Source organism: Narcine bancroftii, chromosome 1, assembly GCF_036971445.1.
Source record: "Narcine bancroftii isolate sNarBan1 chromosome 1, sNarBan1.hap1, whole genome shotgun sequence".
NCBI classification, from domain to species: domain Eukaryota; kingdom Metazoa; phylum Chordata; class Chondrichthyes; order Torpediniformes; family Narcinidae; genus Narcine; species Narcine bancroftii.
In genome coordinates this window covers 374218267-374241480 of record NC_091469.1, presented here as the reverse complement: position 1 = coordinate 374241480, position 23214 = coordinate 374218267, and the positions used below count along the sequence as shown (strand labels likewise).

At 41.8% G+C, this 23214-nt stretch overlaps 2 protein-coding genes across 8 annotated transcripts in view; both read right to left on the bottom strand.

Annotated features, from left to right (window-relative positions):
* zdhhc11 (zinc finger DHHC-type containing 11) overlaps positions 1 to 23214 on the bottom strand; it is a 126026-nt gene that overhangs the window by 27058 nt on the left and 75754 nt on the right. For 6 of the 7 annotated variants that reach the window (XR_011349784.1, XM_069913327.1, XM_069913325.1 and 3 more), the window contains exons 2-5: positions 13631 to 13852; positions 10467 to 10645; positions 6104 to 6205; positions 205 to 329 (exon numbers count right to left, since the gene is read on the bottom strand). Coding sequence is in view for 6 of the 7 variants with exons in the window: in XM_069913327.1 (XP_069769428.1) it covers positions 205 to 329; positions 6104 to 6205; positions 10467 to 10645; positions 13631 to 13852 (628 nt within the window). In the remaining variant the exon portion in view is untranslated. Of the gene's footprint in view, positions 1 to 204; positions 330 to 6103; positions 6206 to 10466; positions 10646 to 13630; positions 13853 to 22656; positions 22894 to 23214 lie in introns of all 7 variants that reach the window. The other variant, XM_069913326.1, reaches the window with a different exon arrangement.
* Positions 13771 to 23214, bottom strand: part of brd9 (bromodomain containing 9) — a 159107-nt gene continuing 149663 nt past the window's right edge. Inside the window, exon 17 of the mRNA XM_069913318.1 lies at positions 13771 to 13852. Within this exon, the coding sequence (XP_069769419.1) occupies positions 13839 to 13852 (14 nt within the window). The 3' untranslated portion in view covers positions 13771 to 13838. The remainder of the gene's footprint in view (positions 13853 to 23214) is intronic.

Below are 23214 nucleotides of genomic sequence, written 5' to 3'. Positions count from 1 at the left end.
TGATGATGTACAACAAAGACAGTCACTCAATGATGCTTGCATTTAGCACACTCCTTGAAAAGCAGTCATTTTGAAATTTCTGCCTACATCCCTATCAGAGATTGCATTTGAAGAAGTGGCTGTTATCAGGAGCACGAGAAAGCAAACACACCAAACTCAAAAATAACATCTTTTTTGTGATAAATTTGGTGCTCAACCACGTACTTTTAAATTGTGGATCTGTACGAAGTTCTGCAGGATTTACAAACTGCTGAACGAAAACATAAATGATAACTAGTGTTACCAGCAGGATTCCGAGAACAGCAGAGACCACGGTGTGGAAGAAAAACCTAAAGATATTCAAAATAAAGAGCAATATTACATTTTGCTGACATACAAATTAAAACATTCTTGTGCAGCTTAACCTTTGAAAGCTTTAAGCTTAAAAGCCACTATCAAAATTCTGGCCTGGATGTTATTTGGCAAGAATATAGGTGCATGAATCCATTACCACTCAACACAACAAAGACCCTGGATATTAGTCACTTGGTTTCTCTGTCTTATACCAGTCAAGTCCTCTCCTCACTGCAGTACACAAAGCAAATCATGTTCAGGAAAGCATTTGAATTAGAGTCTAGAAATGGAAGTGAAGGCAAAGGGTGGGGGGTGGTTGGTTCAGTTGGCAAATCAGGGACAAAGGATTGGAAGGGATGGTTCTAGGAAGAGATGACAAAGGTGCAAAGTAGGGCAAAGGCTGGGGAGATGATTGATCCTGCAAGCAATCCAGTAGAGGACAGTTGTGGGCTAGCAGAGGGCAGGGAGGAAAAAAATAAATAAGCAGATTGGTGAGTGCTGAGTTCAATGAGACCCTTTAAAAGATCAGTGCTTTGAAAACCTGGTTGAAGTTGGAGTTCCTAACGAAAGATGCGCTTCAAAATTACATTGACTCATTTCTCCTGACAGTATTCTCAAGGAATGTAACCTGAGTGACAACATAATTAAATGAATTTCCAATATGCAAATATGATTTATGCTCCATGCATTTCCCATGAGATGTGACCTGCTATGGAACCCCTCATTACCGTGTTTCATATTGGGGAGGGTGTCAAACAGGTGGATTTTCATTCAAGCTCTTTACTGTTTAATTTCTAGCTTTCACAAATAGAAATAATTTGCGCATCAACTGACGATGTAATAATAATAATAAATAAATAAACGAATAAATAACATTAGTGCACAGAGTGTTTTATAATGCATTAAACAGTACAGGGTACAGTTCAAAACAATACAAGGACATTATCTTTTGCTGGTATGAGATCTGATAGAAACCTGTCTTTGAATGCGGAGGTTCAAATTTTCATGCACATGTACCTTCTGCCGATGGAAGTGGGGAGAACAGAGGACATCCTGAGTGGGGTGAGTGCTTTAATATGTTGCCAGCTTTCCCGAGTCAGCAAGAGGTGCAGACAGAGATAATAGAGGGGCATCCTCCAGATGCTGCCACTCAAAAACATACTCAGGGCAATTAACAATGGCCAATTCACTTATCGCCCCGCATCTTTGTGACATGGGATAAAACTGCAGGACATCATGGAAATCAGCACAGTCACGGCGAGAATGCACAAACTCCACACAGACAGCACCTGAGGAGAGGACTCTACTAGTTGCATCAGTATGCTGCTTTAATGTTGGGAAATACAACAGCCAATTGCCACAAACAATGAAATCAATTAATTTAAAATGCTTTTCTTTTTCATGGAGTTGAGGACGAGACTGATGAAAAACTCTCCTTCCAACAAAGCATGGAATCTCCATCATCCACCTGAGAGATTTGACAGGTCATCAGTTTAAGGACAGAACAGCAGAACTGCAACAGGAACATATTCTTGGATGTGCTCTGGAGAGGTACTTGAACCCAAGGTGTTGCTATTCAGAGGTAAGTATGCTCGCACAGAGCTGGAATTCGGGAAAAAAGGGTCTGCAGAAATAACTAAGTGAATCAAGCACAATCAGTTGAGGCAAAAGGTGCATTAACATTTCAGGTCAAGAACCCGCATCTTAATGTCTAGACCCAGAACTGACGCAGGGGCTCGCCCTGAAAAACGGATACATCTCCTTTCACAACCACAGATCTGCTTCATCCATTGAGTTCTTCTAGCAATTTTTGTTTTTGCTTCAGATTCCAGCCACCTGCAGTCTCATTTCTCCACAACAATTGGCAATTCCAGATTCAGAGAGAAAAGTGACAACTTACAACATGACACTTGCCTGATTTTCTAAAGGTGCGAGACTTGAGATGTCAGTGTAACAAAAATGTGAGATTGCTGGTGTGATAACTTCTGCATCATTTAAAGAGTAGGATGCACAAGATTTACTCCAAATTGGCAAATGAAATATGATGTTGGAAATTGTACAGTCATGCACTTTAGTAGAAAAAAATAAATGAGCAGTCTATTTTTTTTTGAATGGGGAGCAAATTGAAAATACTCAGATGCAAATAGACCCTGGGAGTCCTCATACAGGATAGCATGAAGGTAAACTTACACGTTGAGTCAGTGGTGAAGAAGGCAAATTCAATGCTGGTGGTCATTTCATGAGGAAAAGAATATAAGAACGTGAATGAATGTTGAGGCTTTATAAGGCACTGGTGAGACCTCACTTGGAGTATTGTGAGCGGTTTTGGGCTCCTCATTTAAGAAAGGATGTGCTGATATTGGAGAAGGTTCAAAGGAGGTTCACTAGGATGATTCCAGGAATTAAAGGATTATCATATGAGGAACATTTGACAGGTCTTGGCCTATATTCATTGGAATTTAGGAGAATGAGGGGAAATCTCATTGAAATATTTTGAATGTTGAAAGGTGTGAACAGAGTAGATGTAGAAAGAGAATGCAGGACCAAAGAGTACAATTTCAGCATTAAAGGGCATTTTCTTAAAACAGAGATGCATCAGAATTTCTTCAGCCAGAGGGTGGTAAATCTGTGGAGTTTGTTGCCACAAATGGCTGTGGAGGCCAGGTCATTGGGGCATTTAAGGCCATCAAAGGCTATGGGGAGAAGGCCGGGCAGTGGTGCAGAGTGAGAAGATGGATCAGCTCATGATTGAATAGTGGGGCAGACTTGATGGGCTGAATAACCTATTTCTGCTCTTATGTTTTATGGATTAAATAAACTATTCAGCCACTGAAACTATTCAATTTTTCAAGTGAAGCAGCTACTCACTCCCAGATATTCCTTATTTCTGGCCTGGTTTTAGAGAGCTGTGGGACTGTTTAGCAAAACAGATTTCTAAATAATTGAACACAAGAGGTCTACAATCACAGCCCTTGCTTTAAGGAAACTACATTATTGGCTAGATATTTTCTATAGCCTTCAGGTCAAAAAAATTTTAGAACTATAGAACACTACGGCACAGAAAACAGGCCCTTCCGCCCTCCTAGCATGTGCTAAACTGTTATTCCATCTAGTCCCACTGACCTGTACCCAATCCATTGCCCTCTATACCCCTCCTATCCATGTACCAGTCCAAATTCTTCTCACACTCGTTCCACTCCCACCACTCTCTATGTGAAGAAGTTCCCCCTAATGCTTCCTCTAAACTTTTCCCCTTTCACATTTAACCCATGTTCTCTGGTTTGTATCATACTTACCCTCAGTGGAAAAAGTTTACCTACATTTACTCTGCCTATAGACCCCATAATTTTAAATACCTCTATCAAATCTCCCCTCATTCTTCTACATTGTGGAATAATGTGCTACTGACTGCTGCCAACAAAGGCTGTGACAGGGCCACCCAAATTGGTTACTCAGCAAGCAAAAAGGAGCAAGCATATCTGGAACGTGAATGAGCAATGGGATAATCAAATTATTTCCTTTGACCAAGTAGATTTAGAATCAAAGCAAAGGAGAATCATGAAAGAAATAGAGGACAAATCAAATGAGATGCAATGATGTATAATTGTTCCAAGTTGTTTCATAGCAGTGCCATCTGACAAAATTTGACACCGTTATGAAATGAGGTTTCAGGATAATATTGTGCCAATCTATATGTTCCTTCCAAAAAAAAAGAAAAGAGAAAAAACAAAACTAAGCCCTTCCTATCATGTAACCCTCTAATTTTATTTCATCTGTGTGTCTGACTAAGAGTCTCTAAAATGTTGCTAATGTTTCAACATCCAGCCCCATCCCTGGGAAGGCATTCCAGGCAACCAAAAGTCTGTGTAAAAAAAACTCACCCATGATGTCTCCCCTAAACTTTCCTCCCTTAGGTGTTTGCTACTCTCACCCTAGGAAAAACACACTGGCTCTCTACTTATGCCTTTCAGAATTTTGTAGACCTCTATTAAGTGATCTCTCATCCTTCCTCACTCCAAAGAGAAAAGTCCTAGCTCTGTTAACTTTGCCTCATGAGGCAACATCCTGGTAAATCTCCTCTGTGCCCTCTCCATAGCTTCCACATTCCTTCTTGTAACAAAGTGACCAGAACACAATATTCTAAGTGTGGTCTCACCAGAGATTTGCTCCAATATTTAGCTGAGTTAGACTGAGAGAAATACAAGGCAGCAGAGGAAAGGACCTATCTTTGAAAGTGTTTTAAAATAATGACTGAGCACAAATAAGTTACAAAAGTGATCCATGTTTTTAAGAGTTTCAAAGTAAATCAAATTTAGCAAGTCTCAGTACATGCAGTTTGACTTGTAAATTAGTATTTCATTGCTACCTTGGCAACTGTTAAATACAAACTTTGCACTTGTTGAACATATTAATGATTAACTATCTGGCTCTAAGGACCTTTTGTGGGTACTTACAGTATGCCACTATATATCTTACTTGTTTAGGTTACCTGACAGAATCCTAACAAGATTATTAGATCAGTTATAAATAACTACTGTCCAAACAGAAAAAAAAGCCTTTTAGAAAAAAAAGACCATAAAGTAAATGATTAAGCTATTTGGACTCAAGATATAATAAAAAAGATTTTTAGAGGAACAAGCTTTTTGGAAACAAGGAAGTCTTGAAAGATTCAAATACTTAGAAAATTCATGGTTCATTTCTCCTCACTAATATAAATAGCTAAAATGCCTGCTGCCAATGTATACCTTCTGAAGATAGTTAATTTTTACATATCCTTCCCTAAAAAAATCTAAACATAATTTGCCACATATCAAGTATTTTCCACAAAGTGTGAGAGAAGTCTATTTATTTATTTAGACATACAGCACGATAACAGGCCTCTTCAGCTCACGAACCCATTCTGCCCGATTACACCCAATCGACCTACGGTACATTTTGAAGGTTGGGAGGAATCCGGAGCACCCAGAGGAAACACACGCAGAAACGGGGGTGGGGGGGGGGGATGTATAAACTCTTTACAGACAGTGCTGGATTCGAACCCTGGTCACTGGCACCGTTGCTACGCTAACCGTGCCACCCTGCATATATTATTCCAGGATTTCACTGGAATTCTTTAAGCACAGAACTCCAGGCAGTACGTGCCAGCCCGCAGTTAAACAATTTAAAACAACTCAATTGGCTCAGCTTTCCTCTGCAAGAGGAGAATGCCGAAGTTTAATATGATTAAGTATGGAAAAAGTCGCTAAGTGGAAGAGATTTAATGAAAATGGTTTAAATGTGGGGGAGTCAAAGTCAGGGCTCACTTTGAAAATCCAACAATCCACCAGTTAAACAATTTCACACTGTTACTCAGACTCTTTCCCCAATAAGAGTGCAATTTCAGACTCAAGTACAAGATCTAATCAAGTACTTCAATGCAATAGTGAGAATCTACTAAATCTTTACAGCACTTGCTGATATTACGTAATGTTAAATGGAGTCTGCAGAAAGGTTTGGTTATTTATCGCGCTGCTGTTTGTGGGATATCACATGACTTCATGGAAATTGGATACTGCGTATTCTGATGCAAAAGTATTTGGGATTTAACGGGGCTGTGGATTCTTTAGGATGAGTTAGAGGTAGAGATTTAAAATGCTAAAACATTCTTTTCATTCTTATTATCAATTCTGTGAAGACTCTGAAATTTCAAAATCATTTTCCATCAACCAAATCCATCCTTGTTTCAGTATGATGGATTCATGAGGTTGTCTTTGACGTGATTGTAACTGACCTGTAGTTTCTTCTTCCAACACAATTGTTGAGCCATCTACAATGATGATCAAAATCCGAAATGCATTTGTTACAAGTGCTGCAATGTTTGGCTTTCATTCCTCTGAAAAACAGCAGGATTCATTCAGGTCAGCACACAGTCACTTAAAGTTTCTTTACCACAGAAGACGCTCATGTTATACTCGTGGAATGATAAGCTTCATGGCATTTACAGCCAAGAGAAGTACCTTTCCTTTTCTTTCTCCTCTTGTTAGGGGGGAGGGGGGGGGGTCAAGCAATGGTGACTCTTTGTTTGCCTTATGGCAGACAAAAGTTGAAGTGTATCAGACATGGCCTGTTTCTGCTCTGTAAATGGTTTATATGGTTGGTTATATGTATATTATGTTTTTAATGTATTATTACTTGACAATAAAAGAAACATTTGAATAAAAGTAAAAAGCATGAAAAATTATTATGGGAGGGCTTTCAAAACATAATCTTAATGTAAACTCAGATGAATCAAGAACCACTGAACCTAACAATAAAATCCTATAGAGTCATCAGAACCTATTAGAATAATAAGAGAAACGAATAGTGATACTTAATATTAGAAATCAACTTTTGAAAGTGATTCTAAATGCAACAAGCTTTGGTAAAACTCGGTTTAAAACATTGCAAATTTGCAAGAAATGGGGAGTTAGTAACTAAAGGGCAATATTTTTAAATTAAAACGAAATTAATTTCAGCTGTTCTCCCAACCAGAACACTGCATCTTTCTCTTTAGGGAGAATTGGAAGAAAATTAATGTTCTGGTTGGAAATAGATGACCGTGCCAACAGTGATTGCGTAAGTGGAATTTTAAAAAAAGAGGAACATTAATAAATTGGAATAACTTGGAATAGATAAGTTTAAAACGAAAGCAACAGAAAACTGAAAAATGTATGGGTAGCTTTTAGAGATTGAGCAAGAGATACAGTAGCCTATTGGAATGAGATATGATGGAATAAATGTCTCTTTTCAACCTAGATTTTCTTCATGTACACCGTTTATTGCATAATTAAATCTCCAACCTCTAACTGCAAATGTCCAATCTTTAGGTAACCCCAATTTCTGGTGAGTTCTTCCCATTCATTAGCAACTTCCTAGCTTCTGCCCCTCGCATCTCTTCCCCTGCTTTGGATTGTGGAGAAGCATGTGGCCTCCCTGCCTGCCTGGAATATTGTGGATTGCAGGTCCTCCCTATCTGAAAGTTATTTGGAAATCACATCACCTGTTATTCAAGGTTGGATTCTGGCCACCCATTAGTGCACATTGTTGTTGGCTCGTTTAAATTACCTTGGGTCATTATTGAATAGATGCCCAGATCAGAACTGTATATAACATCAATGCATAGCACATTCTTTCCCTCTGGCCCATGGCCCAAGCCGCAGACATTCGCTACTGTGGTCATCACTGTGTCATGGATAAGGTGTTTGAACATCTCTTTTTGTAGAGTGTGCACACGTGTGTGATTGTGTAGAGTATAGGCAGCCAATGGTATCGGAGTCCAACCTGGGTCTGATGTGAATGTTTTCACAGTTGTTTAGTACTATAGTAATTGAGCATTGTTTGACATTCTCCCGTTTGTCTCCTGTGCATTCATTAAAGTTACCTGTGAATGTAACACTTGTATCCAGACTTGTCTCTCTGTGAACCCACAGAGCTACTCTTCCAAACACAACACCTCTTCCCACCTTGATACCACCTTTTCCTATTTTAGTCTTGATAAAGGGTCCTGATCTGAAATATTGACTGGCCATTTCTACCCTTGGATACTGGCTGACCTGTTAAGTTCCTCCAGATTCTCATTGTTTATGATTCCAGCATTTGCAATTTTCATGTTTCCTTATCTTCAAAAGGTTTTTCATTCATTCACAGGATGTGGGAATATATAGCAATGCCAACATTTACTGCCTATCTCCGACTGGTCTTAAGGAAGCAAGAAGAGGCTAGTGCCTTCACCTGCCACAGTCTAGATGGTGATGTGCTGCCACCTTCTTGTTTTTGGACTTCGCCCCAGCAACAACAAAATTTCAGTGCCACATTTACTGCTCAGGAGAGTATTTTGCTTGAAATTCTTTTTAAAAAAAAGAGATTTGGGTGGTCCCATGCATCTGCGTTCCCTGAACTTCTCAACAGAAGAATTTGCAGGTCTTGCAGATACTGTCAAACAAGCCTTGATGAGAAAATATTGACTGGCCATTTCTACCCTTGGATACCACCTGACCCGTTAAGTTCCTCCTTTTCCAGGCTCACAAACTAAAACCTGGACAACACTCAGGCTTTGCTTTCTAAATGATAAGCAATATATCACACAAAGCACTATGATTAACCACCATCTCTGGTCATTGAATGGCACTATCACTGCCAAAATCCTTGTGATCAATCTCCGAGGTTCACCATTGTTAAAAACTTAACTGAAGCATGTGTCTAAACTGTCTACAAAATATAAATCTTGCCTCGATGCATCTCTATCAGCACACTCAAGAAACTCAACAACTTTCAGGATAAAGTAGCTCCCTTGATCACCTTAAGAGTCCAATCACTCCATCAGTGGAACACAGAGGCTGCAGGGCACATCATCTGCTAAATGCACTGCAGCAACTTACTGGAACTTTCATAGACTCTTCTAAGCCTGTGCCATCTATCAGCTGCAAGGGCAGAACGTGTATGGGAATGCTAGCACTGACAAGATTCCCTTCACGTGTAATAACTTCCTTAAGTTGGAAAATCTATCACTGTTCCCTCTTTGCTACTAGATCAAGACAGTGGAGATCCTAATCTATCTACATCCATGTGAACTGCACCAGTTCAGATGGTGATTCACATCCAACTTCAAATAAAATTAAGAGATGGCACTGAAATTATGGTCTTGTTAGTGTCACATATGTCCCATATACAAATGAAAAATAAGTTAGTTCTTTTTTTGTTTTGTATCTATCCATGGAAATTTCCAGCAAGAGACACCTGATATAAATTATAATTTAGACCTGATCTGAAACATAGATCTGCAGAACAAATTAAATACAGAACTAGCCTGTCCATAGAAGACGGAGATTAGTGGTGGAAGGATCTTATCTGGCTGAAGTTCAACACCATGGTGTTCCATGGTGATTAGTACTGGGACCCTTTTACTTCTGCATATACATTAAATAATTTAGATTTGTAAGTTTTCAGATGGTACAAAGATTGGTGAAGTTTTGGAAAGTATAGAGGGCCATTGAAGGATACAGCAGGGTAAAAATTGGTTACAGATGAGGCAGAGAAATGGCAGATGGAGTTTAATCTGAGCAAGTGTGAAGAGCTGCACTTTGGAAACTCAAATGTAAGGGGAAAATATGCAGTTAATGACAGGAGTCTTAACAGCATCGGAGTTTATGCCGAGAGATCTAATGGTCCAAATCCATGCTCCCTGAAAATGGCCACATAAGGATGGTAAAGAAGACATATGACATGCTTCCTTTCATTGGGCAGGACATTGAATCAGGAAATCACGCTGCATTTAGACAAACCTTTGCTTCAGCTAAATTTGGAGACCTGTGCAATTCTGGTTGCATTGTACAGGAAGGCATTGGAAAGGGTGCGAAAGGATTTACTAAGATGTTGTCTGGATTAGAGGAAGTGAGCTGTAATGAGAAGCTGGACAAACTTGGGTTGTTTTCCCTGATAAACATTTATAAAGTGATGAGAGGCATAGACAGAAGATACAGACAAAATCCTGTTCTTGGGCAAAAGTATCAAATGCTAGAGGACATGCATTTCAGATGTGTAGTGGGGATATGGAGTTATCTAAAGGAGATGCGTGGGATTGGGTTTTTTTAAATCAAAGAGAGTGGCACGTGCCTAAAATGGGATGTTGAAATAGTGGTGAAAGCAGGTAATAGTAGTGTTTATGAGACTTGGAGATGAATATGCAAGGAATGGAGTTGCAGTCAGGTAGAAAAGATTCAGTTTAATTTGGCATCATGGTCTGTGCAAACATAGTAGGCTAAAGGGCCTATTCATGTACTCTACTGTTCCATGTTCTAGTTGGTTGAGGAAGCTTATTTCCCCCCTGTCCCTTCCTCCAGTGCTTTCTAATTCTCCCCTAACTTAAAGTTAAACAATTCTTAAGCTCCACTGTGGGCTAAGCCAACCTGACCTGAAGATCACAGCCAAGCCTAGAATCCTCTGGTCTATATAGCCCATTGTATCGCCAAAGCTCACAAACTCCTAAGTTAATTGGTTCAATGTATCATCCAACCTTCTACAATAATCCCAGACTCTTTACTCATACAGTGGAGACCCAAACAGCAAAAGGTGCACAGTTCATGTCATGTACAAGGGTTAACTGAGCAGATACATACACATCTACTTCACAGAGGTAGCAGTGCTGGTTCTGAATTACATGGGGATGCTTGGCTCGGTCAAGTGTTGGCATTGGAATATTATAATTCTTCTTGGCCCGCACACGGCTATCTGCTGGGTCAACAGATACAGCAACCATATGGACAATTAAATGATAAACAAACAACAACCCAATTATCTGAACCCACTGTTAAGGACCACATCTAAATTCTAGGAAGAGAGGAAATAAAAAATGATCAACTTTGTGACCCATGGTTTTGCTTGAAAACCAAGACACTCAAAGAACTATATTATTAATTGATGGGAAACTGAGAAAAGTTGACCTGATACCCATGAGTCTACAATGTAGTTAGCTGTGACCTGGATTTTGTTGGCCTGCAAGACCCTGAGGGGTTGTAACTGGAAGGGACAGACTTGACAAACTAGTTGGTCTTGTCCTGCTGGACATTTTTCTGTCTACATGAGAACCAAATCAGTTGAGGCAATTCGGAACATGTCTGAGTTAAATACCACATGAAACAAACTCCTTGTACATATCACTAACACAAATGCGGCTTTATTATACTTTATACTTGTAGTAAACCACTGTTATATACAATTGTCTGTTCAGGCACACTTATTGGGCAATTGTACCTGTGGTTCCTCCCCACAGGCTGTTCCACAGACCCCTCCGCAGTGCAGGACAGTTGAACAGTATGGATGTGCCATTGTACTTAATTGAATAACAGTCTTTTGAGTAATTGATGATGCATCCATTTTATTCACACAAGAACGATGGCACGGCCACACTGTTCGAAGTCCTTCACTGAGGAGGGGGCTGTGGAACAGCCACATTTATACAGGAGCCTGTGGGGAAGGGGCCACAGGTCCAATCAGCCAATAGGTGTGCCTGACCAGACAATTACACATAACAGTGTTTTACCACAATACTGATCCAGAAATTTCATGATTCAGGTTCTATTTCAGGATGTTTGGGCAAACACTTCAGTTCAGTGCCAAGGACTTGCTGCAGTGTCCGAGATGCTTTTGGGTGAAATGGTAAACCATTAGAACAATGTGCAGTATTAAGCAGCAGTAATGACCCATTGAAATTATATTTGAAGAGGAGCAAGAATGTTTTTGTCATCTTAATATTTAGTCAGTATATATAATCAACCATTATCACAAATAGCATATATGATCTTTAGCCATATGTAAGTTACTCTTTGCTTCTTTGGCTTGGCTTCGCGGACGAAGATTTATGGAGGGGGTAAAAAAGTCCACGTCAGCTGCAGGCTCGTTTGTGGCTGACCAGTCCGATGCGGGACAGGCAGACACGATTGCAGCGGTTGCAAGGGAAAATTGGTTGGTTGGGGTTGGGTGTTGGGTTTTTCCTCCTTTGCCTTTTGTCAGTGAGGTGGGCTCTGCGGTCTTCTTCAAAGGAGGCTGCTGCCCGCCAAACTGTGAGGCGCCAAGATGCACGGTTTGAGGCGTTATCAGCCCACTGGCGGTGGTCAATGTGGCAGGCACCAAGAGATTTCTTTAGGCAGTCCTTGTACCTTTTCTTTGGTGCACCTCTGTCACAGTGGCCAGTGGAGAGCTCGCCATATAATACGATCTTGGGAAGGCGATGGTCCTCCATTCTGGAGACGTGACCCACTACATTACTTGCAACAGTACAATGTTGACTACCCCAAACAATTTGTTTTGGGAACACAGATGCATGTTCCTCAGGAAAAGGCTTCATTTTATTTTCCATTCATCACTGAGACTACATTGACCTCATCGATGTAGCCTGAGGAAGGACAGAGACAGGTTTTCACACTACAATAAACTCAGTTTGTAATGCAAGATTTACGGATGGTCTGTGCAGCATCTTGAACATTGTTTACTGGTCCTTGCTAAGCGAATATTGTTCCGACTACTACACAATTATTAAACCCATAATGCATATTTGAAATTTGAAGCAGCTGAGTTCCAAAAGCTTGTTTATTTTATGAGAAAATTCGTCTGCTGCACATGGAACATATGCTACATTAGTGCTTTTCTCAATCTGTGGGGATGAATGTCTCATACTGTTGAAATGTACTGCATGTGTTAAGAAGCCAAGTGATCTATTACGGCGTAAGTGTGATGCACAATTCATGCATTGACCAATTCCCTCTTTAATTCCAACAACAGTGCAGCAGCAAGTTTCACCAGGAACCTCTTTTATTTGAGCCCCCCCTCCCCCACCCAAACCTGGATGTCATGCTGTTGAAATGTGTGTGTTCAGTTTCAGCTGTGGTTCTGCAGCCTTGAACTCTGAGTGAAAGGTTCAAATTCTGTTCCAGGTTCATAAAACCACTCACATTCCAGTGCAATGTGGAAGGACCTCATTTTGTAGGAGGTAGAATGTCTATTATTGGCGCTATTTCAAAGATGAGCTAGGGAATTTATGTTATTGTCTTGAGGATCAATACAGTTAACAATAAATTAACAATTAACAGGAGGGAGGGGGGGAGAACAAATAAAGGAGAGGTTTCTGATGAAACTTTTTGCTGCACAATGTAGTAGGGACCTCTTCAGCTGCAGAAAGTCACTGTTGATTGTGGGCACCATTTCTTTTTATCCATTGCAGTTGAAAATGGTTAGTGCCAGTTTATTTTTAAATCAATTGCCTTTTGTTGTTAGACATTTTCTCATACTAATAATGGATGCCCTGTGTCAAAAAGGACTGTTATATTCATTCAGAAACTGTGAGTACAGCTGTAAAGGCTAGCATTTCTTGCAGTAATGACTCAACCACATCATTTTGAACGAGTATCATACATTGGGCAAATTAGATTCAGACTGCAGGTCCGAAATTAATGTAGTGAATTACCAGGTGGGTTCAAGAAACAATCACTTCCTGTGGCACCACGACTAGCTTGGTTAACGAAACCTGATTTTTATTCCAGAGTTTTCATGGAACACCCAACATACTGCATTCAGTGCACAACTTTTTCACCCCAATTGGAAAGAGACAGAATTTGATGGACAAGTGTCAACCTGCTTCTCTTCCCTCAGCCCAACAAGTATCCAACTCATTTGATGATATTATTTTCATGGAGAGGAAATCATTACATTTCAAGGGGAACGATCGGAGCCCAGCCTACAAATACACACAAACTCAACAAAGCCTGCCACATTCTGGGAAGGATACAACATAACCAATGTACTTCCAAGCATATTGCAACATTGGTATATAAATTCCAAAGGCAACAATTGCCAGGTAGATATAGATCATCCAGGCAATTAGCTGGAAGGAATGGAGAGGTAAGGTCCAACCATTGACTCTTGAATGTGCTGGAGGAGTTACAAGATCATTGGGGCTGCTCTCCTCTTCAGGTCCAATTTTCCGTAAGTTCCGGTCATAACAATTCATCTGAGGGTAGAAAGAAGGAAAATTAAGCATCCTAGTTTTGCGTGTCCACCACTCCTCATTCTGTTCCTTTATCCACAACTTTTGTTTTTAAGAATTTTGTTTCTGAAACATCTTATTTATTCTCAATAAGGCAAGATGAATATTTTTAATGCACCTTCATGAACCACTGTCATGAACATGGGCATGTTTTGTAGCAAATTATGCAATCAAATCGACTACACAGAAGCTCTGATAACTCTGGTTAGAGCACTCGCCTTGTAAACCAGGGGTTGCAAGTTTGTTCCTTGCTGGGATTTCATTTCTGTGAGGGGCACATGACAAATTGGTGACTCTCTGTCTTCCTTACGGTAGACAAAGTTAAAGAATTCATGTATGATACATTCTAAAAGTAATATCACATGACAATAACAGAACCGTTACCTTTTCACCTTCATTTCATGAAATAGATTTTAAAATCTTGAACTGAAATCAAATATAGATTGGATTGGAGATGCACAAGTGGCTACAGATACTGGAATCCAGAGCAAAAGAACAAAACAATTTGCTGGAGGAGCTCAGTGGATTGAACAGTGGGAAAAAAAATTTATCAATGTTTCGGGCCAGATCCCTTCATGAAGGCTTTATCATCAAGAGAGTGGATTAGTTTCTTTTCCTGAAAGGGATAATTGAACCAGTTTTAGTTTAAAATATGCAGTTTCAGAATCTAATGCTACTGGTTTCATATTTCCAAATATATTTGTGCTGAATTCTAATTCACAAACTCCTCTGGTAGGATATAACCTCTTATTCTCTGAATACTGTGACTTATGGTCAGTTTTCAATGTGAAAAATTACATGGATTGGAACTTCCAATAACAGCACTGAGAACGAGGATGCAACATCTGTTAAGGCACTTTCAGGTGTTCCCACGAAGATCATGTACCAGCAGTCCTGGCTGGGGGAGTGCAGCTGGCACGTTCAGGTGGCCATGGAGTGGACGCCTTTCTGGCAATTGAACGTGCCAGCTGACTGATAGCCATCTACCAGCGAACACCAGCTCCTTGGGATAGTGGCCTAATCCCGCCCAAGCTGCCTTGACGTCATGACAGCGCGTTGGGGTGAAGTGGAACATAGAATCGGGAGCATGAAGGACAGAAGGGAAATGCTAATGGGGATGTTGTCAGCCTGTGTCAGCATCCAGGACGAGATACGCAAAATCCTTGGTGAGATCATGAAATATGTTGATGTTCTTATCAGCTCCATGCGATCTGAACATGGTGTAAGTGAGATCAGAGGATAATTCCTGCAAAGGTTGTTAGCCAGCAGGCAGCAGATGGAGGTGGAAAGGCTTACAGAGCGTAGGCACCGCAGACGGATGTGGATGCGAATGCTGCTTTTAAGTCAACTGCCCGTGATCACAAATCGGTCTGTATGGAGGTTGAACAGATCCAAAGGGGTTGCATTCTGTAGTAATGTCCTCACCAAATTTGATGATGACAAGTGGAGGAGACACTTCCGTAATGACGTGGGGCACCTTCAACTTCATGCTGGAACTCACTGAAACTCACCTGCGGCCTCAAAGACCAGATGCGCAGCATCCATTGGTGCCGGGAATTTGACTGGCTGTGGCCCTGTGGTGGTATGCAACCCCTTGTGAGTGTCGATCCATCAGTACCATTTTCGGGATAGGCATCAGCACTGTGTGTATGGTGGTATGGCAGGTGACAGTAGCCTTGAAGGGCGTCCTCGGTAAGCGTTTCATCTTCCTGCCAAGTGGAACATGCCTCCAGGAGACAATTGACGGCTTTGTGGAAGGGGCTACCCAATGTGTGCTGGCGCCATCGATTACCACCCCTAGTGTGGACTCTGCGGCCTACTACAATCGCAAAGGCTGGCATTCCGTGGTTCTGCAAGTGGTTGTTGACCCCAATTTCTGGTGAGTTACAGCCTGACTTTTTGGGGTTTTTTTTGCAACTCGTTTGCCCGTGTTCACTGGTATAAGATACTTTATTCGTTATGTTGCTACTTCTCGGATGTGTTTGTGGGTTGGCCTGGTCGCACGCATGAGCAGCTGCACTGGAGTCGTGTGGCTGCAGAGAATGCGGCCGTGTTAGAGGCAAATCCAAGGATACTCAATGTCTCTGGGGAGACATTCTTTTGCTTCACTTTCTGATAATGTAAGGAGTGCCAGGCATTGCTAATGGAAAATCTTTGCCTGCCTTAAGGCATGGTAAAAGCAATTTTGTGTAATATTACATTCTGTTTTAATGAATGACAATAAATTGTATCTGATCTGACACTGCAAATAAAACATATATTTGACATCAGCAAATGTGGATAAGTCCTTTCCTGTTAGAATTGAAAGAAGCATCCTTGTTCAAAACTGGATGGAGACAAAAATAGAAAGAAAATAGCCTCTAATGCTGAGACTACAGTTTACCTACAGATGGGGCACAGAATCCTGTGGGTCTGATCAAAGAGAGTCCCATTTGCAACTCTGCACTAATAATTCCAAACACAACTGGTGCAAACTTAAGAATAAAATTGAAATTAGGAAGACCATGCAAAGTTTCAAACAGTGAATGAGTGGAGGGTTGAGTTCAAACTCAGGAGACGAGTGTTGTTTATGAAATACAAATTTCCCCTCCGTGCCAATCAACTACCTCTGACTCCCAAGTCCACCCCTCACTCTCTTCTTCTGTCCATCGGCCTTCACCTCTCCCTGGTTCATTACACCCCTCCTGGTCCTGGTCTAATCCCTCCACTCTGTCCTCATAATGACCATCTGCACTCTCTGTCTTGATGAAGGGTTCCAACTTGAAACTTTGATCATTCTTTTTCTCGGACTGATACTACTTGATTCACTGTGTTCACCCAGCAGTTTTAGTTTGTATATGATTTGGTGTGTCTTAAAGCCTATTATAAAAGATCTTATAGGAGCATTTTCTGGTCAGGGCCCATAGTTCAAAAACATAATCATCCAGCGACTCATCTGGACATTGCCAGCGTTGAGAGAGTCGGTGTCTCACCAGCATGTAATTCTGAGGCTTCATGTAGTGGGTCTTCAAGCCTCCTATGGCCGACTTGTATGTGGCACAGTCTCTAATGACAGTGAACCCCTTGGGGCCGACTCGAGAGGGAAGGGCCGGTCTCCGAAGACTATCCGAGTTGTGTGGCCATCAGGTAGGACTGGAAGCACTCCAGCCAGTATGTGAATTCCTCTGGGGCCTCAGGAGACAGACAGTCAATCTGGAGCATGCCTGGGTTCCGCAGGGCTTCAAAGTTTAGTCATTAAAATTGTATCATGACTGAATGCACTGAGAGTCAAGTGAGGAGTACAAACATGCTTTTAATAGCTAACAATAACCAGTAGGAACAATAGTCCTCAGGTGAATCTGAGGAAAACCAGGGTTTATATTGGTGTAGGCCCCAAGGGGTTCGCTGTCATTAGAGATTGTGTCACATACAAGTCAGCCATAGAAGGCTTGAAGATCTGCTACATGAGGCCTCAGAATGACATGCTGGCGAGACACCGACTCTCTCAACGCTGGCAACGTCCAGATGAGTCGCTGGATGACTATGTTTTTGAACTATGGGCCCTGACCAAAAAATGCTACTATGAAGCGGCCACGGCCCGGTTGAGAGAAAAGGAACAAATCCAGGACACCCTCGTGGCAGGAGTGAGGTCAAGGTAAGTGAAGCAGTGACTGCTAGAGTTGGGGAAGAAAGACTTGACCAGCACCCTGGAGCTGGCAAAGGCACTCGAGCAGGCCCATCTGGGAGCTGACAACCTCACAGGCGAAACTGGTCCTTTTCAGAGGATCAGATCATTGGGGCGCCAGTGACCCTTGCAGCCCCAGCACCGACTGCTGTGACCATAGATGCTACTTCTGTGGACAGGCACAGCACCCCTACATCCAATGACCCGCGAAGGACTCCATGTGCTCAGGATGCGGTAAGCAATGGCACTGGGTGATGGTCTGCCGGGCTAAATGGAACCCAAAAAGGGTGACTTCATATGCAACCCCCGAATCATTGTTCGACTCATGCCTGAGTCCTGAAGTCCCGGCCTCAGCCTCTCTGTGCTGCTCTTTATGGTGAGACCTGCCACTGGAAATAAAGCATCACGGGAAGCTATGGCAGCCATCTTGCCACACCTCGTAGTCAACATCATCTTGTTTGCCTGTGGGCCAAGAGGAGAGAGTGGGGAGTGACAGGGTTTCTGGAGCACTGGCATAGGTTGTCCTGGATCAGGAAATTCTTCACCAATTGAATAACTCAACAATGGAGGTGAGGGTAAATGAATATTTGACTGATTGCTTAGTAGACACTGGCTTCAATGAGAGCTTTCTAAATTCTGCAATGGCTCTGTGGTACAACTTAAGAGTGTTCCTGATGGACTATTATATTTTCCTAGCTTCACAGTCACACTCTGTGTCGATCCAGGGGTATTGTATAAGTGTAAAAGTTGGAGGGCGGTACGGGAATTTTGTAAGTTCCAATGTTATGTACTGAAGGATTTGTTTGCTCCTGTGTTGCTGGGCCTGGACTTCCTGTGTCATCTTAAAAGTGTGACGATAGAGTACTCTGGCCCACTGCCTCCATTCACGGTGCAGAACAAAAGATCCCAAAAGCCAGGCGCCACAAACGGTCTCTCCACCCTAAATATTGTTTCTCCGCACCCCCTTGCTGTTACTGAAGCTGACTCCCAATTGCATACCAATAACTACAAAGAGCTGGCGATACAGTGCGGGGGCTCGGGAATTTATTAGAAGGAGGAAGGACACTATCCTCCACATCTGTGCCAACTAGAAATTTGCGCGGGAGAATTCCTCCCAATGTTATGGTGGCCATCCACCATCACCATTGTCACGGGGTCACGTTGGTTCGGGGGAACGTCCACCCTTGTCGCTGCTACTTGTGGAGCCTGGACTTTTGGGTGTGACGCAGCACTGATTTCTGTGGGTCTTTCACCTTACTGTTTTAGGCGCCACAGAATGTCTGCATGGGCGGCCACTGTATCCTGTATCACTTTATCCTGGCTAGCTCCCCTCTATACTCTCAGTACCAATGGAGGGTATCATCACTAAATATCACTAAATGTCGACCATCCCTCTATCTTCACTGATGCTGCCTGAGCCACTGAGCTCCTCCAGCAGTTTGCTTTCTGCTCGAAAACTAGAGGGCAATAAGTTTAAGGTGAGAGGAGAATGATTAAAAGGAATGATTTAAAGGAAGTTTGCCTCCCAAGATGGAGACAGGGAGATCAAGAAAGGGAAGAGTGTCCCCAGAAATGGACCAAGTGAATTTGCGGTGAAGGTTAGCAGAAAAGGGGATAAAATTGATGAGCTCATTATGGGCGCAGGAGGCAGCACTAATGTAGTTATCGATGTAGTGGAGATAGAGTTGAGGAGCTTGCCTGTGTTGTCTTGTAGCATGGATTGCTCCAGAGAGCCAACTCAAAAGCAGGCATACTGTAGATAAATAATTTGGTAGAAGACTATAGAAGAGAGTTATTCAATAATGATTATACTTTTCTAATCGATCTTGCTTCATGACAGGCCAAGGATAAACAGGGTTTGCTTTATAGCAAGATAAGGAAGTTGTTCATATTTTTTTTCCCCCTTTGAAGGGAACTCAATCGTAAAGTTAGAATCTAATTTACTAGTTCAATATTTTTTTTATTGTTGGCCTGGCTAACATTTACCAGACATACAACTTGACCATGAATTGTGTTCCATTTTTCATTGTTATTTGAGGAAGGGTAGAATTAACTGTCGTTCTGCAACATTAAAAAGTTGACATATACATAAAAGCTATGTCATTGGCTGTAAAATGCTCAAGGCCATCAAAATAGGAAAAGATAAATTCAAGCCCTTCAAATGCCAAGAGTATCCAAAAATGAGGAGGTAGGGATTGATCAATCAACAACAATTTAAAGAACCATTTGACAAAGGAAGCAATCGGTCTTTGTGTATCTATTACTTGTATTTTTAACTGTAATTAAAAGGCTGAAATCATATATATGCACTACACTATTTCTGATTTCCATTGTATGGCCCAGAAAGTTCAGGAGGTAATTTGATTTTAAATATAGGAGAGTTCACTTGGGCCTGTTATCATATGTACAATTCAACAGTGGAGAGCAACTGCAATAAGAGACATCCATATTGCATGTCACAGGCAGTTTTTCAGTACTGAATCATAACAGTTCAGCTATGTGGCAATGCATCAATGAGCATATTCTAAATATTGATCAACTTGTGCTGTATCTGAATTTATTTTGTTGAGCAGGAAAACATTTGCAATACCATTACTGCATGGTGGATTGGACATCTGTTCCAATGAGGGCAGAAATGCTGGAGTTACAGTCCACACATGGGGCTGCTGGCTCCCAGCGATGGCGGCATCCAGGATGGCAGCCCCCATGAGGCGCTGCTAAGAAGGGGGTTTAGACTTGCACACTTTGCCGTAGTGTTCCTTCTTCCCACAGCTGGAGCAGATTGAATCCTTTACTGGGCAATGTTCCCTTCAGTGCTTGCCCAGGCCGTAGAATTAGCACTTCTGATCTTCCCGGAGTCTGTGGTCAGGTCACCAATGGAACTGGGCGAAAGCAGCGGGAGGCGTTCATGGACCACTGGTGCTGTGGTCGACTTGTGAGCTGAGCACAGGGATGGTGGTATTTCCCAAGATGGCAGCACCCAAGCAACCACGACACGGCAACGTTATCTGTCGAGTAGGCCTCCATATTCTGGAAGGACACCTGCCAGCTCAACTGCTCTCAGCAGAATGAGCTCCTCTTGTTCCATAAGTCTCTGGTGGATGTAGTTTGACCTGATCCCGATGACAAATATGTAGGATCGCCATATGGGAGCTTCCTGTTCACTACATTAATGATACTTCTGAGACAATGGGAAACTTTCCTTACTTCATTGTGAAATTATAAACTTCTTTATTTAAAGCTGAAGCTCTCTCTGAAAATAGCAACTGGGTTACACAACTCTCTTTAATCCATTCTGGGCACTGCAGGCAAGGCCAGGATTTATTGCAGGCTGCGATTTACATTCAAAATGGGGGAGGTGGACCATCTCCTTATACCATTGCACTCTGCATTGGTGATAGTTAGAATTTCACAAGATCCTAATCTAGTTATGACAGAATATGACCCAGCAAGGATTGAGAGCGGAGTATTTTTCAGCATGATGCCCTCATCCTCTTAAATAGTGGAGGTCAGAAATTTGGGAGAGGATGAGCATCTTAGATGATACATCCTGCAGTCACAACAGTGGTTCGTTTTAAGCCCCTTTCACACTTGTGTCCCACTAAATCAGCCATTCAGAACCTCGGGATAGGAATAGAGTTTTTGCAGTTCACTCTTGACCACTCCTAACTGGGACACCAAACGCTTTCACGCTTGCAAAGAGGGACTGTTCTACCTTCTACTGGTAATGCCATGACACATCGAGCGATGGTGGACCTGCTCTAAATCTTGATCAATGTATTATGATCTTATATTTGAACAAAATTAATCATGCCTAATTATTACATAATTAAGCTTTTTGTACAGCACAGTATGAACCCTTCAGCCCTTTTTGTTGTACTGACCATATAAACCTTTATATAAAACCGTGGGAAAGTGCTAGAAATAAATAGCAATAGTGGACAATTTTTAAACAGCGTGGGAAAGTTGGTAGAGCTATAGTACACAATTTATACAGTGTGGGAAAGTTGGTAGTGCTATCGTGTACAATTTATACAGCATGGGAAAGTTGGTAGTGCTATCGTGTACAATTTATACAGCGTGCAAAAGTTGGTAGTACTATCATGTGTGATAGTATCGATTCTATCACCAATGTGTATATGTACATATGTACAGATGGTAGTGTAGGATGACTGTGATTGGCTGAGAGTGTAGCCACACCTACTGGCAGGTCTTAAAGGATTGCTCCTAGCCAGGCCAGGACATTCTGGACTGGTTGACCTACTTGTGATATGCTCCTGGCTTTTAGTTAATAAAAGCCTTGGTTTGGATCAACAAGTCTTTGGTTCTTTCGACGCGCACTACATCGTGTACAATTTATACAGCATGGGAAAGTTGGTAGTACTATCGTGTACAATTTATAAATACTATGGGATAAAGCGACGGTGGACCTGCCCTCCCAGAATTTCGTGTAGCAGAGAAAGGGTATGTGCACGGCTGCATGCATGGAGCACTCATGGAGGGGTTTCTCTGGCACACAGCATTCTGGGAAGTCAGGTTCACCATTGCTTTTTCCCTCTCTCTCTCTCTGCGACTTTCCCACAGCAAAGTTTATCCCTTCATTCTAATCTTTTCTTCCTTCACGTTCCTGCATGCTTGCAAAAACTTGGGTCAATTCAATACCACAATGGAATTGCCCATTCTACACTTTCCTGACCGCAACGCCGGCGTCTGCTGATGCTGGGGATTGTACTAGGGGTTTAGGCCGTCAATCTCCGGCGTGAGATGACATCATCTGACGCTGGCATTGAGATTTTCCTTTCACACTAGACATGTTAAAGGCCAATTGGCCATTAATTTCTGAGAGCACTTGCAAATGTGAAAGGGGCTTTAGACTTTAGAAACTTCTCAAAAGTTTCTAGATTGTTCATTTAGACTGAGTATCAATAGAACCTTTCACACTTGCATCCCAGTGAATTGGCCGTTCAGTGTGCTGGGATAGGAATGGGGGTCCTAACTGGGACAATGGACGCTTTCACACTTGCAAGGGTTTATCCCCAGCGTTTAGTCCTGTTCTACCTTTAATAGAAAGTACCTGCAATGCAATTGCCCGTTTCACACTTGCCTGATCTCAATGCCGGCAACTGCAAATGCTGGGGATTGTACAAGGGGTCGAGGCTGGCAATCCCACGCATGAGATGACATCATCTAACGCTGGTGTTAAGCAGATTTTGCTTTCACACTTGCCACTTTAAAGGCTGATTGGAGTTCGATTCCTGGGTTCACTGGCAAGTGGGAAAGGGGCTCATGTAATTCAGATGAACTGAGCACTGCAAAGAACAGTATTGCAGTCTTATTTGTCCTAAGTGAAGTAACAGAGAGAAAGCAATAATTTGCATTTGGTGATTATTTTGTACTTTTCAAAATGTTCATTGTTCATTTCCTGGTATATCACAACAGTATCACAACATTTCCTGGTATATCACAACAGTATTGATACATCATTGATGAGGTCATTCATGCATTATGTTGTTACTTGTTGAATATTTTTCCACAGCTCATACCCAAAACCAATCAATTGCAGAATAAGCACCTTGCAAAAAATGAAGGGTCTCCCCTATGAATTTTCTTCAATTATATTAATTATGGGCACAAATTTGAACAAAACACACACCAGATACAA